A 15,093-nucleotide genomic window follows, 5' to 3' on the forward strand; every position below is an offset into this window, starting at 1 on the left:
GGTCGGAGAGACGTAACGTGGCGCCGGCGTAACGTGCAGCTCAGTGGTCAGGTCGAGCTGGGGAGCTGCAAAACAGCCTTCTGAACGAGCCAGCGTGGAGGGCGCTGGGCAGACGGCCCTATGAAGGAGCCGGCGTGTAGGGCCCGGAGATTCATTTCCACCCTTTTCATAGCTGCTCTGAGAATGGGATGGCGGCTGCCATTTTTCAGGACCTCTCACATCCAGTTTGAAATTCTATGCGATTTTTCGGCTTTGTGTGGCTATATGGTAGTTGCATTTTAGAGCAATTCCATGTCCTTTAAAACAAAGTTCACCAAATATGGTCTCTGGACCAGCAGCATCAGCATCATCTGGATTTAGAAGTACAAATTCTGAGGTCCTACTTCAGAGCTAATGAATCAGAAACTATAGGGATGGGGTCTGGTAATCTATGTTTTCAAAAATCCTTTAGGTGATTTTAGTGCACACTCAAGATTGAGACTGCTTTAAAGTATTTTGTTTCTCTTAATCCACCTGTTGGAGTTAACTTCTTAAATGGCAACTTAGCCTAAACTAAGCTGTTTTAACTTCAGGATCATTACCAAAGCCAAACCAGTGCTTAGGCCTTACCCACTCAGCCTTGCTGTAAAGTGAAGATAGATAGTAAATAAGTAGCTAGATAGATGTTAGAAAGGGAAGACCTTACAAAGATTTGAATCAACAATGAATGCAGAATTTCAATTCTCTGCAGATTTTATTAATTATAACGTTTCATTTACAGATTTTCTGCCATCCTCTCATTCAGACTTTTCCTTGCAAAGGTAGTCCCTGGTAAATAATGAATTCCCAGTAACTAGTTCTGTACAGTAGTAAATTCTATTTTTATAACTCAAAAAATAAAACGAAAAAGCTAAAAACCTTGTTTACTTTCTTCCACTCAGATAATCATCTCCTTTTGTTGAATCAGTGTGCAGCAAACCAGGATGGGTTGGATTTGGATGGGATACTGTATTGTTACGGCAGGGTTGACCGGGAATAGACCAAGAGACACACACAGAGATTTGGCAAAAACAGGTTTTATGTGCCGGCTGGCGATTGGCCCAGAGGGGAATTTGCTCTCCCCAAATTCTGAGCACCAGACTAAGAGCATTGCAGTCTTTTATACACTCTGCTTAAGGAGGAGGGTCATGGCTACAACGGGGTTAACTTTAGTGAGGCAGGGTCCTGAGCCACTTTACAACCTAGTACACTAATTGCTACAGGTGATTTATGAGGGCAAGGTCGCAGGGGAGGAGGAGGGACAGGTAAGGATCGCCGGGGAGAAAGCCCGGTAGTGGAATTTCTAAAAATTCTGCTTTAGTGGAATTTTCCAATCTTCCACTTCAGTATGACACTATAGTCAGTCATTCTCAGGCAGATCAGACTTTTCATACTTCATAAATTCTATGCGTAGATTCATATTTTCAGTTATTTTATGCATTTATTTCTTCTCTGCATTCATCTCTCTCCCCTGATTGAAGAAATAAAAAGGGTTTATTTGTTAGGTGTCATTTTGCCATCAGCACTAACATTTGCAATACAAAGAAGAGGGTCCTTTTTGCATGTGCTTGTATAATGTACTATCTGGAATCTCTCCTTCAGTGTTACTTACACTTTAGTAATTATTAGCATTAACAGATAATGACTCAAATCATGCTTAAGAGATATCACTGAATAATATGATCTTTGTTTTAAATCCTCCAACTACCCTTCTGGGGTGAGATTCAAATAGTTCAAAAGCTCATATTTTCTCCCTTTAGTTTTTGACCTGAAAATATTTGGACACTCTGATTTTAATTTTTTTTCTTTCTTTTTTTTCTTTTCAGGCAGGGTCTCGCTCTGTCACTCAGGCTGGAGTGCAGTGGCATAATTGTAGATCACTGCAACATACAAATCCCAAGTTCAGGTGATCCTTCTGCCTCAGCCTCTTGAGGAGCTAGGACTACAGGCCCATACCACCACGCCTGGCTAAATTATTTTTTGTTTTTGTTTTGTTTGTTTGTTTGTTTGTTTTTTGTAGAGACAATAGTCTATCTTGCCCACGCTGGTCTTGAACTCCTAACCTCAAGCAATCTACCAGCCTCAACCTTCCAAAGTGCTGGCATTACAGTTCTGAGCCACCAGGTGGGGCCTGGTTTTCATTTGAACACTAAAAAGAAAAAATATAATAATTGCTCACAATTGCTAAGTGCTTACTAAATGTCCATCACTCTTTTAAGAGCTTTTACATGAACTATCTCAATTAATCCTTGAAACAACTTTAAGAAGGGGTCTACTGTTATCATCTTCTTTGTATAGATGAGGAAAATGAGTCCCAGAAAGTCTGAGTTACTCATTCAATCTCGTTCAATTGAACCACTGTGACAACTCAGCCCTGGGCTCTATTCCTGCTGTTACAGACATATGTGCACTTTAATTACTTAAGTAATTATATCATGTTGCAAATACTTTTTGAGTCTACTGTGTGCCCAGAGCAGCCTTGAGCATTAGGGAGTCAGCAGCAAAAAAAGAGAATCTCCCTGCCCTTACGGACCTTACAGTCTTGAGAATCAGATAGGCAGGCAAACGGTAAATAAAATTTATGTTAGTTAGTGCTAAGCATAATGAAGAAGAATGAAGAAAGAAAGTTAAGATTGGAGACAGAAGGGTGTCATTTTACATTTGCTGGTCAGAGAAAACCTCCCATATGTGGTCATATTTTAATTAATCCACTTAATCCAACATACAAGAAATGTGGGAAGTATTTTAGTTACTATGTGACAAATATGACACCCAGCTGAGACATCAAATATATAAAAGGGTCTATTTACCTTTCTGATTCTTTTTTCCTCTCTCTCTGTCTTTTCCCCCCTACATTCTGCTATAGGCTTGTACTTGGTCTCTAAACCCTTTCCCTCCCTGTTATAGTAGCAGTTTGCTTCTTCCATTCCTTTTCTGAGTCCTTCTCAATTTCTCTCACCTTTTTTCTCCCCATGCGCCTCTCTCTTCCTAAAAAGTAGCATGATTTGGATGTAATATTTATAAAATATTGTATTGTATTTATGAAGTACAGCTTAACATTGCCAAAATTTTAAACAAAATAATATTAATATTACTATATTTTGTTTATTACTCAAAAATTGGGATAAATATGTTTGCTTTAATGCAATTGTTGGGTCGTGGTTGTCTGTTCTTGGTTCTTGGTGTGCTCCTGGCTGAAGAACGACCAGACACACCAAAGTAAGGCAAGTATGAGGTGAAGTTTATTGGGTAAAATAAGATATGTTCGCCAGACAATGAAGTGAAAGGACCCCCTGTAATAACAGGAGGGCCCCGATTATGGTCTGGGGTCCTGTTTTATATTGCCTAGGCTGGGTCCTCCTCATGGTTCAAACGTCATCATTAAACTACTTTGATGGACAGTTGGGAGTTATATAACCTGAGTCTTAACTGCTCTTGCAGATATCCCATGAGCCTCTCTGAAAGCCCATTTGGGGAAGTGAACCACAATGTAGATTTAAACTAATGACAAGACAATTAGCCTTAGGTTGTTCTAGGTCACCTTCCACACCCTATTGTGACTGAGCTGCTTGGCCTGTGGGCTAGGGAATCCTCTGCATTCTTCTGCCTTTGGCCCACTAACTTCTCAATGGCAGATTGGTAAGGCATTCCCTCCTCCCCCAGATGTGGCAATTGCTTCTGGTGCCTGCCTCCTCCCCAGGAGGGCCTGAGGCTCACACAGTCTACCTAACAAAATGAGTCTGGTAGTCCCCTTGTGGATCCAAGTCTATTCAGTTGCCTGAAGAGTTCCAAAGTATGAGAAACATTTTTTTTAGGCCTTAGTAAAAGAGAAAGGAAAATGAAAGCAATTAGCTGGAAGTCTTGACTGAGGGCTCCAGGGGGTCCAGGACCACCTTAGCTCTCTGTATCTCCAGTGCCCAAGCCAGTGCCTAGCCCAAAGACATTTAGTGATTATCTCTTGAATAAGCTGATTTATAAATAAACACTGAGCAGTAGTCATGCTACATTTTACTAGGGAATTTCGACACATTTCAAGAATCTCCCTATAATCCTTTATGACTAAATTCTTCTATTCAGTTTCTTCTCTTTTTACTGCCCTCTGCTAACTCTTAATGTGTTATCTTAACTTTAAGCACTGTAATTTTTACTATTACTCAATTATTAATCTTAAATTTTATATATTAAGTAAATTATTAATATAGCTTTTAACTTTTTGTTTGATTTTAAATTTCATTAATTTGTTTCTTCCATATTATTTTTTTCATATTTTCATAATCCACAGTATGTTCTGAGATTATAATTTTTATTATAAGTATTTTTCTACTTAAAATTTTTTTTTATTTCAAAAGGCCAAACATATTTGTTGGACATTGTAACAACAATCATGCATCAGAGAATTGCTTTACAAATTGCTAAATTAGCTTAGGATTTCCCAGATGAATTAATTCAATACTTTCTTTTTTTAAGTACCTGCTATGTGCTGGGCTAATGTTTTATATAAATTGTAGAGACACTATTTTGTCCTTTACAATCTCGGAGAAAAATCCATCACGGGACCCCTTGAGGATTTTCTTGGCATTTGTCTCTGGAAATAGTGATCAATTGTAGTCTAAATTGTCGGAATTCAGACTGGGCGTGGTGGCTCAGGCCTGTAATCCTAGCACTCTGGGAGGCCGAGGCGAGAGGATTGCTCGAGGTCAGGAATTTGAGACCAGCCTGAGCAAGAGCGAGACCCCCCCGTCTCTACTAAAAATAGAAAGAAATTATCTGGACAACTAAAAATATATAGAAAAAATTAGCCGGGCACAGTGGCACATGCCTGTAGTCCCAGCTACTCGGGAGGCTGAGGCAGAAGGATTGCTTCAGCCCAGGAGTTTGAGGTTGCTATGAGCTAGGCTGATGCCATGGCACTCTTACCAGGGCAACAGAGCGAGACTCTGTCTCAAAAAATAAACAAATAAATAAATAAATTGTTGGAATTCTTAAAGATCTAAGATTTAATCAGATCTAGGTGATTTTACAGCCAATTTCTACCTATCCTTTAAAGCACAAATACCTTTTACACTCAAGTATTTCAAGCATTAAAAAAAAACTGGGCAATGTTAGTTGTTTTAAAATATGTTTACAAATTCTTTTACTATCCTTACCTGAAAGGGTGGACTCTAATTCCCCTTCTGAATATGTGCTAGATTTAAGTGATTTGATTGTAATGAATAAAATGGCCAAAGTGTGCAACTTTCCAAGCTTGTTCACAAGAGACATTGTGGCTTATTTCTCCCCACCTTCACCCTCTGTTTTCTCTTTCTAAGGATAACAGCTGCTATGTTTTGAAGATGGTCGGTGAGGACTTTGGAGAGGTCTAAGTGGCAAGGATCTGAGGCCTCCAGGCAATGGCCAGCTCAAACTTGCCAGATATGCCAGTATGCCATCTTAGAAGTGAATCCTGAAGCTACAGTCAAGGATTCGGATGATTGCAGCCTATGCTTACATCTTGACTCCAACCTCAAGAAAGGCCCCAAGTCATATGCACCCAGCTAAGTCAATTCTAGATTCCTGACCCACAGAAATTAAATGAAATCTTAGATGTTCATTAATTTAAGCTGCTCAATTTTGGGATAATTTGTTACAAAGCAACAGATAACTAATAAAGATAGAGAGCTCCACAATTAATTTTATAAGGCTACCATAATCTTAACAACAAAACCTGACAAAGGTAAACCCAAAAGAGAAAATCATAGAATGATTATATATGAATAGAAATGGAAAAATTACTCATGTAAAATATTAACAAAATTTATCCACCCATTATTTAAGATAATAATATAACATGATCAAATAAGATTTGGTCTAGGAATTAAAGTATTAATCAACATTATGAAATCTATCTATACTTCTTTGCAATAGGTTAAAAAAGAAAAAGCATATGATTTCATTAGATGTCAAAAAGTGATTGGATAAAATTAATAAATCATTCCTAAAATTCTTAAAACATGATTAGAAGGCCACTACATTAACACAAGAAAGATTATGCATATGAACACATACACACAGACACAAAAGTAAATATTATTATAAACCATAAAATTATCAAACCCATTTCTATGACAAGGAGGAAAAGACAATGCCTGCTAGCATGTCTAAGATAACATATTGTTTGTGATTGTAGCTAACACAATAAGATGATAAAAGCAACTAATAAATAGTTATTGGAAAGAGTATCCAACATTTTTATTTGGTAATAATAGCATTATATGTAATTAAAATCAAGACAGTCTATTAAATATTGATTAGGATTCATAGAATTTCAAAGTTAACTAGATACAAAATACATGTAAATAATCAATTGCCCAATTATCCTCCCACATGAAGAATTTCAAACAGTGCTATAGTCTAATGCCATATGTCAATATGGGACAGAAGGCACAATGTTATGAAAATCACTATTACATTTGTTGTAAGAATTTATAGAGCTTAATTCAGTGTCACACAGTGACCCCTATTTTGTTGTATTATTTTAATTTTTGTTCTATTATTTTATACCCTATTTAAATTATTTTTAATTAAATGAATGATCCATCAACTCTAGACAATTTTCAGCCATGATCTTTCAAATCTCACATCTGCATTATTCTTTCTGGTTGTCCTTCTAGTACTATGAGTAAATCCATGTCAGATCATCTTACTACTAATTTCAAGTCTTAAACTCACTGTTACATTTTTCTTTCTGCATTTTGGATAATTCCTTAAGATCTGGTTATACAGTTCATTAAATTTCTTCTGCTAGGTCCAATTGGCTATTAATACCATCCAACAAGCTTTTAATTATGTGTTATAATTAATTATGTTTATTTTCTAGAATTTCTATTACATTCTTTATTTAAATCTGTGTGTCCACTCTGTATTTTCTTAGTCCCTCAGCATATTTTATTATTAACAGTTTTTAGTTTACTTTTTATGTCACTAAATTTAGTCATATAGAAGTCTGTATCTGTTAATTCTCTTTTTACTCCTTTTGTTCCCATTGTTTGTTGCTCTTGTTCTTGGATCATATTTCCCTGTTTCATGATGTATTTGGTTAATTTTGATTGTGAAGGTACACATTGATTTTCTTTCATATTTTATCTACAGGCATTTGTCGAGGCCTAAAATTAAGTTTGCTCCTTCAGAGATGTCTTGTATTTCCTTCTCTCAGGAGTTCTGGGGCACAAAACCAGCCTGGGATATCCCTAAATTAAATTCTTAGATTGTGTGTTTTGAATCCCTGTGGTTTGAATGCTGGGAACAAGTAAGCATCAAGGCTGGTTTGTAGTCCATCCAAGCCTCAGCAGCACAATCTACCTGCTCAGCACCCAGGTTCAGAGCTGCCTCTTTTTTCTGCAATCACTGTATGGAAAATATGTGTGTATTTCCAGTTGATCTCTCTACCCAGAGAAGGTAGCTTTTGGTTTTGTGTCTCAACTTTACTTGAAAAGATTTATCAGGCTCCATACCTGGTCAGTTTCCATACAACATCCTAAAAACCAAAGCTCAGGTTTGGGTAAAAGCTAGCTGTAGTGCTTCTAGTTTGACATGGGCCAAGTCCCTGGGCCTGAGTTCCTTACTTTCTTAGCTACTCTTCATTGCTATTAAGAATTTAAAAAATATTATCCAGGCTTTTTATTAATAGTTGTCCATCCAGGTAACATGCTTGCCATATTATGAAAATCTATCCCATAATCCATAAATCCTTGTTTGTCTGTGAGAGAATGAGGACACAAAGATTTCTAAACTCATTCCTCCATCAGTCAATTATCAACCATGACCTAAATTCAGTGTCTCAGCAAGCACTTTACTCCAAGTCTAGCCTTGCACCTCACCATTTTATCTGAAGTTTTGGTTCCTTTTCTTCTGGCCACTCCCTCCCAGCTCTCTCTAGTCTCTTTCCCTAGATATTTTTTCCCCACAATCATCCATTTCCCAGTAGTGAAAACAGTTTACACCATCATCCTACCTTGTGCAGCAGAGGCCACATCCTGCTAGAAGGGGTTTTCCTTCCCTTTCTACCTCCTCTTGTGTTTGGCACTCAGGGACATACAGGAAAGGGTGAACCATATTGCAAAGGGGGCCTCAGTCCTCATTGCCTATCTGCAGGTAGACGCCTTAATGGATTGACTATTTGGCTTCTCTCCTGTTACCCAGAGTATTTTTAAACTGAGTGCTGCTAAAAAACGACTATAGGCCGGGCGTGGTGGCTCACGCCTGTAATCCTAGCACTCTGGGAGGCCCAGGCAGGCGGATTGTTTGAGCTCAGGAGTTCGAAACCAGCCTGAGCAAGAGCGAGACCCCGTCTCTACTAAAAATAGAAAGAAATTAATCGGACAACTAAAAATACATAGGAAAAAAAAAATTAGCTGGGCATGGTGGCGCATGCCTGTAGTCCCAGCTACTCGGAAGGCTGAGGCAGGAGGATCGCTTGAGCCCAGGAGTTTAAGGTTGCTGCGAGCTAGGCTGACGCCACGGCACTCTAGCCCGGGCAACACAGTGAGACTCTGTCTCAAAAAAAAAAAAAAAAAACGACTATGAACTAAGTAAGATTTTTTGAGAAAGTATAGTAACTGACAGAATTTGAAGGAATCTCAAAGACTACTTCCTTTTTCTCTCCCTCTGCATCTTTTAGATAAAATGTAGGAGCCACCTTTCCCTCCCCCACTAGCCTACTCAAAGGCTCGGACAGAAATTGGCCCAAATGCAAAGCAAGCAAACCAGAAATCTTTATAATACTCCTATGAAAACTCACATTACCTTCTACTTTTATTTTCTTTTTAACAGTACTACAGGGTAAAAGTTTTAAAAAAAGAAAAAATGAAGAAATTTAAAAACAAAAGGAAGGAAAAAGCCTCTGAATAGAAGGAAGTTGTCAGAGCATGGTCTTTTGTGCTCAGGGTTAGCAGTCATCACTGAGTCTCGATCAACATCACGGCCAATTTGGAGACCTACACATGAAAACTAAGAGCTGTACATTTAAAAATCACATCTTCAAATCATACTAGTTATCTAGCTATGTGACACTAAATGAAATAATGATTCTATTGAAGTCGTACGTGCCCATTAATGGCACTCAAATTTCTGGTGATTATTGTTATTTCCTGTATTTTACACGCACTCACCGGGCAGCACTAACGTAACATCAAAGATTGCTAACATAGTTTTAAATGTGGTGGTGAGAAAACCAAGAATTCTTTTAGCGAAAGAATTACAACTCACTTGTTGAAAACTGCGTGGCTCTTAAAAGAGCCTTTGGGGTTGGGTATAGAGGCTTACTTGGCAAGTTTACTTGGAGCTGGTGTACTTGGTTACGGCCTTTGTGCCCTCGGACACCGCGTGCTTGGCCAGCTCCCCCGGCAGCAGCAAGCGCACCGCCGTCTGGATCTCCCTGGAGGTGATGGTCGAGCGCTTGTTGTAATGCGCCAAGCGAGACGCCTCGCCCGCGATGCGCTCGAAGATGTCGTTGACGAAGGAATTCATGATGCCCATGGCCTTAGACGAGATGCCAGTGTCGGGGTGGACCTGCTTCAGCACCTTGTACACGTACACGGAGTAGCTCTCCTTACGGCTGCGTTTGCGCTTCTTCCCGTCCTTTTTCTGCGCCTTGGTCACCGCCTTCTTGGAGCCTTTTTTTGGGGCAGGAGCGGATTTCGTGGGTTCAGGCATCGTAGCACTAAAAAACTACACTATCGCGAGCACCTGGGAAAATAATCACCCCCAGCGAGGCCAGGTTCATTTATAGACGCGGTATTCAAATGAGGTTAATAAGATTTCATTTATGATTGGATTAATTTTAGTGTGTCGTCACAAATGCCAACGTAAACGACACTTGAAAGTCTATCTTTTCATTGGCTACCACGTTACTCTACTTTGACCCAATCAGAAAGCCCAGACTAGGCTTCCCAAAGCTACTATAAATAGGTCTCTTTCAGGAGGCTTGTGTTTCTCAGAGCAGTTATCTTTATGGCCACACAGTAATTTTGTATAGTCAGCACTGTTCTCAAAGATGAGGTCTGAACCTGGAACCCATGGGCATCTGTGCTGCAAATAGCCTTATTACTGGAGCAAACAATCAGCGAAGATTATTTTGTTGCTCCTGCAGCTTATTAATCATGACAGCCTCACCAATAACCGTAGGCTGCTTTACTGTTCCAAGTCCTCTCCCTTCGTTGTTTACCGTAAATTCTGGAAATTGCTGCTCATAAACATAGGATATCCCTACCCCCTCCCCAATCGGGCAATTCTAGATTTCGGTTCTACCCTAAATTCAAGTGGTAAAGTTAAACTATATGGCACTAAGTAAACACTGCAAGTGTGCCCCTTAATGTGCTCTGCTGTTCCTTACCGTGTGCCATGCATTTCAATGTGGCACTAATTGGCTACCATCCAGTGCCAAGAATGGGTGCATGGTATTCGCACGGGAGCTCTGCAGTCGCAGCCAACAGCTCAGAAAGGCCAGACTCATTTTCCCAGGGGTCCTCCCCGATTCTTACAGGAAAATGAGAGCTCCCAAAACCACACGCGTACGAAAAGCAAAGTATGGAAACCCATCTACCTTCCCTGGAGGCCCGCCCCTCCTTAGTGGCGTTCTCCTTCCAGCCACGCCCCCTAGGAAAGTGTAACAGCTCTTTTACCGAGATCGGTGGGTGGCTCTGAAAAGAGCCTTTGGGTTGTGTTGAGCGTCTAAGCAGTTGGCCAAAGGACTTTTATTTCTTCTTGGCTGCCGCCTTCTTTGGCTTGGCTGCCTTGGGCTTGGCGGTCTTTGGTTTAGCCGCCTTGGGTTTCACCGCTTTGGCCTTCGCTGGGCTCCTAGGCGCCTTCTTCGGCTTGGCTGCTTTCGCCTTTTTAGGGCTTTTCGCTTTTTTGGCTCCTGCAGTTGCGGCCGGCTTTTTCGCCTTCTTTGGGGTCTTCTTGGCGCTCTTCTTCGGGGCGGCCGCCCCCGTTGCCTTCTTAGGCTTCTTAGCCGCTCCTACAGGCTTCTTGGCCTTAGCTGCACTTGCTTTTTTAGCTCTGGGCTTGGCTTCCCCGGAGGCCGCCTTCTTGTTGAGTTTGAAGGACCCCGAGGCGCCGGTGCCCTTGGTCTGCACCAGGGTGCCCTTGCTCACCAAGCTCTTGAGACCAAGCTTGATGCGGCTGTTGTTCTTCTCCACGTCATAGCCAGCGGCCGCCAGCGCCTTCTTCAGAGCGGCCAGAGACACCCCGCTGCGCTCCTTGGAAGCGGCAACAGCCTTGGTGATGAGCTCGGACACCGGAGGCCCAGACGCTTTGCGCTTCGACGCACCTGCAGACTTGCGGGCCTTTTTCTTCACGGGTGCCTTCTCTGCAGGAGCCGGAGCAGCGGGCGCTGCAGGAGCAGTCTCGGACATGTTGAAGGCGTGCGTGAGAAAGAGCAATTAGAGCCGGAAGCAGAGGCACTGGCCGGGACTCGGGCCGCGGCGCTGCGCCCGCCCGTTTATATAGGGCGGAGCTGCGCCGTGATTGGTGCGCTGTCCAGCCCGCCTCGCTGGCAGCCGCAGAGTGTCCTCCTGGATCCCGAGTTGTGTTTGTTACACCTCAAAAAAAGCCAAAAATATCAAAATTCTGTACACTGAGCTACCCAATTTTTCTCAGATAATGGTCCCCGAAGCCTCAGGATTGACGCAGAACTCAAATTATGAGGAAAGCACAAAACCTTGTGCCAGAAACTAGCAATATTTCCCGCCGTGCTCGGCAAATTTCAACTCAGAGAAACAAAACTTTGTATTTTCTTCGTAAATTATAAACTGATCTTTAACTATGGAGTTTTCTGACCTCTCAAATATGATTCTGCAAGTGGTTAGCTTCTTATACGTCCAAAAAACATGTCACTGGCACTAAAATTTTTATTACAAATCTGCACTTAAGTGAGGGAAGTAACACAGGCTCCTCGGAGAGTCCTGCCTATTGAGCCGAGGGCATTTGAGTTCATCAAAATGGTTTAGTTTAATGCCAAACAAATTATCGCCTATTTGAGGTTAAATTTTGGACCCCTGAGACATCAATCTATGCGACTATGGTTTTATTTCCGTCCGCTACACCTGAGTTTTTAAATAATTCCTTTGGATAATTCTTTCCCTTTCTGCTCCCAAGGGTTGGGGGCGGGGCGGTTTCTTCTCTCCTTTGGACAACTGCTCCATGGGTTGAAATACCTTGATTTCAGGGTATTTGGGAAGGAAGGGAAGTCCAAAACATACTCAGGGTACAGAGATGAAAAAGGATTAATTTTCCAATATGTGTCCATAAAGTTACTGGAAGTGGAGGTGCAGTTTACTTCGAAGAATTTATCTGCAGCCTTGCTGAGTGTTTTTGTCATATGCTTCAGGACCAAATTGTAATATACTAGTTTAAGCTGAAATCAAGCAATGTTCATAAAGGAAAATAAATAAGAACTGTAGATTGGAACATATCTATTACCGTTATTAGAGAAACACAGACCCTGTTATTACTAAATAGTTGATGGATGACTAGTCCACTCACCATACATGATTTCAATCTCTATGAAGATTATAGCCCAATGCTTCTCAGAGCTCCATAAAAAGGAAAATAAGTGACATGTAGGGATTTAATGACAAGTTCAAATTTTGATCTTAGAAACAGAGTTTTGAGAGGCTGTCCAAGCTAAGTCATTGCCCTCTAAAGACATGTTTTGAAAGATGTCTGAAACAATGGATTTGTTTAGGTAGTTGTCCAACCAAGGAATAGTATAAATTGGCAATGACAGCTCAATGAAAACAATTATTTCTAAAAAACGATCTGGCTGGAATTGTCTTTTAAAAACTGCAAGCCATCTTCTGGGGAAACAAAATACAATTTTACCCAGTGCTAAAGGTGATATTCTACTGTTCTGTAGATGTGACTCATTGTAACATGGTATTGGATATCAGTTTAAAATGTAATTCCATTTCCCCAAATCTTCTCCACAGATCCAAACTCTGCTACTAAAATGCATATTATACATAAGTTTAATACAAGCTGAATGAAATGTTTCAAAATAGTCCTGTTTAAATTAATGCTGAATTTTGTATAAAAGTGATATAAATTATCAATATTTCTTAAGCCTTAACGTGTAACCATTTTCAATTTAATTTGTGCACACTAGGGAAAAATATATATGCTCTCTGGTATTTATTGAAATAAAAAAGGAGGTGGATAAATCTCCAAAAGAGACTAGGGAAACTGTATGTGAGCATTTGATTCCAGAATGGTAGGATCATATCCATTTTTAATGCCAACAAAAACCACTCCTTTAAATGGCTGAAATTTGCATGCTACACTGAAGTTCGCTTTCAAATGCCTCACTTTATCCTATGTATTCCCTACTTGTGGGGACTTAAATGTCCAAATTCTGGGATCTTTCAGCTCACCTCTGCTTGCTGCTTATGGTGCTGTGTGTTTTCTGATAAATAAAGCAACTGGACTTAAGACATTGAGGACTGGTCACTGTTAAATCAAGCATTTGTCTGACACTTCTTTATGATGAAATAGGAGCAATATCAAAAGACTTCGTTTTCTTAATGATCTGCCAATAGGCTGACTATATCAAAGCTATGTGTGTGCACATGCATGTTCATGTGTGTGTTTTAGATGTAGGTTTCAAGGCCTTGTTCCAGATGATTCTGATCTAATAACTCTCCAGGGGGTCTTCAGAATATGAATATTTAACAAAATGCTCATGCCCAATCAAGTTTGGGACTCACTGCTGCTGTCACTAGAGGTGACCAACAGGGCAAAAGTGTTTCTTGACATATGAGTGCTCCCATGGATTTCTGGGCTTGCCTGTGAAAAGATGTTCATGCTGGCTATAATCACATATTAGGAGGATGGGGACAGCATTAGTCCAATCCTGACTTCCTTGAATTCACACTTTACTGGCAACTGTAATGGGCTTAAGAAGGAGAAAGGAGAGTAAAGTTAAGCATCCAATAATTAATTATTTTCCGTCCACAGAGAGTGGACTGAACCTTGGCTATCTATGGACTACCTGAATCCTCTGTTACAGAATCTCTACTCTTTATGTCATTTTTAACATTCTTAATAATAATTATTCTCTCCACTTATTGGCTATTGTGTGCTCCCTACATTCTCAGTCAATGCAACAACCCTCTGATATAGATAGTGTCTCCACTTTACCCTGGAGGAAATGCATATGCAAAGGTTAAGCAATTCTCTTGAGAAGACTGTTGGTAAGAGGTACATTCCAGACTCCAGTTTACATAGGTATGACTTCAAAGCATATGCTGTTATTAACCAGTGTTTTCCAGACTGCAGGTCTGAACAAGTATTAGAAGTTGTGAAATCTAGTTAGTTGTGCAAGGCTAAAATATTTCTTTTTTTAATTAATTAGGATAGAATAGAAAATGCCAGATTTCATTGCACGTAGTTTTAGTTATATTCACAGCTCTTTGTGTGCTAGGTCCCTATGTAAAAGGCACTCCTTACTGTGTAGGCTTGTATGTCCAGAGTGGTTAGTATGTTTTCCTCATGCACTTTTTTGAGTTTTTGTAGTCATGCAATATTCTCAGGTGTGTTATTTTTTATTAATGTAAGAAAGTAATTTCTTATCATTGACATTTTTTAAACCTCTAAGGAGTCCTGAGTGATAGAAAATGGAGGACACTTTTGATCATTTTAATTTTGGACATGATATCAACTGTGTTAGGTGGAACAACATGATTTGTATAAAAGTTGAAAGGAAAGGGAAGATTGTGTTTAGTTTCTTTTAGTCCACAATTCTGGGTTCCAAGTGCTTAATTCTGGACTTTGCTATTTTAATATGATGCTACCATGATTGTTTTATTAAAAATAGAGTTTGGAAAAGAGATGCTTTATACTATACGAAGGAACTATATATTATCTTAGACATAGATTTTTCTTTAAGTCAACAATTAACGCCTGTAATCCTAGCACTCTGGGAGGCCGAGGCGGGCGGATTGTTTGAGCTCAGGGGTTCGAAACCAGCCTGAGCAAGAGCGAGACCCCGTCTCTACTAAAAATAGAAAGAAATTAATCGGACAACTAAAACTACATAGAAAA

The 15,093-nt window shown here is 40.0% G+C and overlaps 3 protein-coding genes across 3 annotated transcripts in view; 1 reads left to right on the forward strand and 2 right to left on the reverse strand.

The window, feature by feature from the left end:
• Positions 1–15,093, forward strand: part of LOC105805634 — a 153,690-nt gene that overhangs the window by 20,242 nt on the left and 118,355 nt on the right. The gene's annotated exons all lie outside the window — the stretch shown is intronic.
• Positions 1,313–10,643, reverse strand: LOC105805685 (histone H2B type 1-M). The gene is made up of 2 exons (XM_012638615.1): positions 9,319–10,643; positions 1,313–1,489 (listed from the first exon to the last, which is right to left on the reverse strand). The coding sequence occupies exon 1, from the start codon at positions 9,706–9,708 to the stop codon at positions 9,328–9,330; it is 381 nt and encodes a 126-aa protein (XP_012494069.1). The 5' UTR covers positions 9,709–10,643; the 3' UTR covers positions 1,313–1,489; positions 9,319–9,327.
• On the reverse strand, positions 10,694–11,464 carry LOC105805671 (histone H1.4). The gene has a single exon (XM_012638601.1). It carries the CDS (start codon positions 11,406–11,408, stop codon positions 10,749–10,751), a length of 660 nt encoding a protein of 219 aa, XP_012494055.1. The 5' UTR covers positions 11,409–11,464; the 3' UTR covers positions 10,694–10,748.

Source organism: Propithecus coquereli, unplaced genomic scaffold, assembly GCF_000956105.1.
Source record: "Propithecus coquereli isolate 6110/MARCELLA unplaced genomic scaffold, Pcoq_1.0 Scaffold131, whole genome shotgun sequence".
Classification (NCBI taxonomy): Eukaryota; Metazoa; Chordata; class Mammalia; order Primates; family Indriidae; genus Propithecus; species Propithecus coquereli.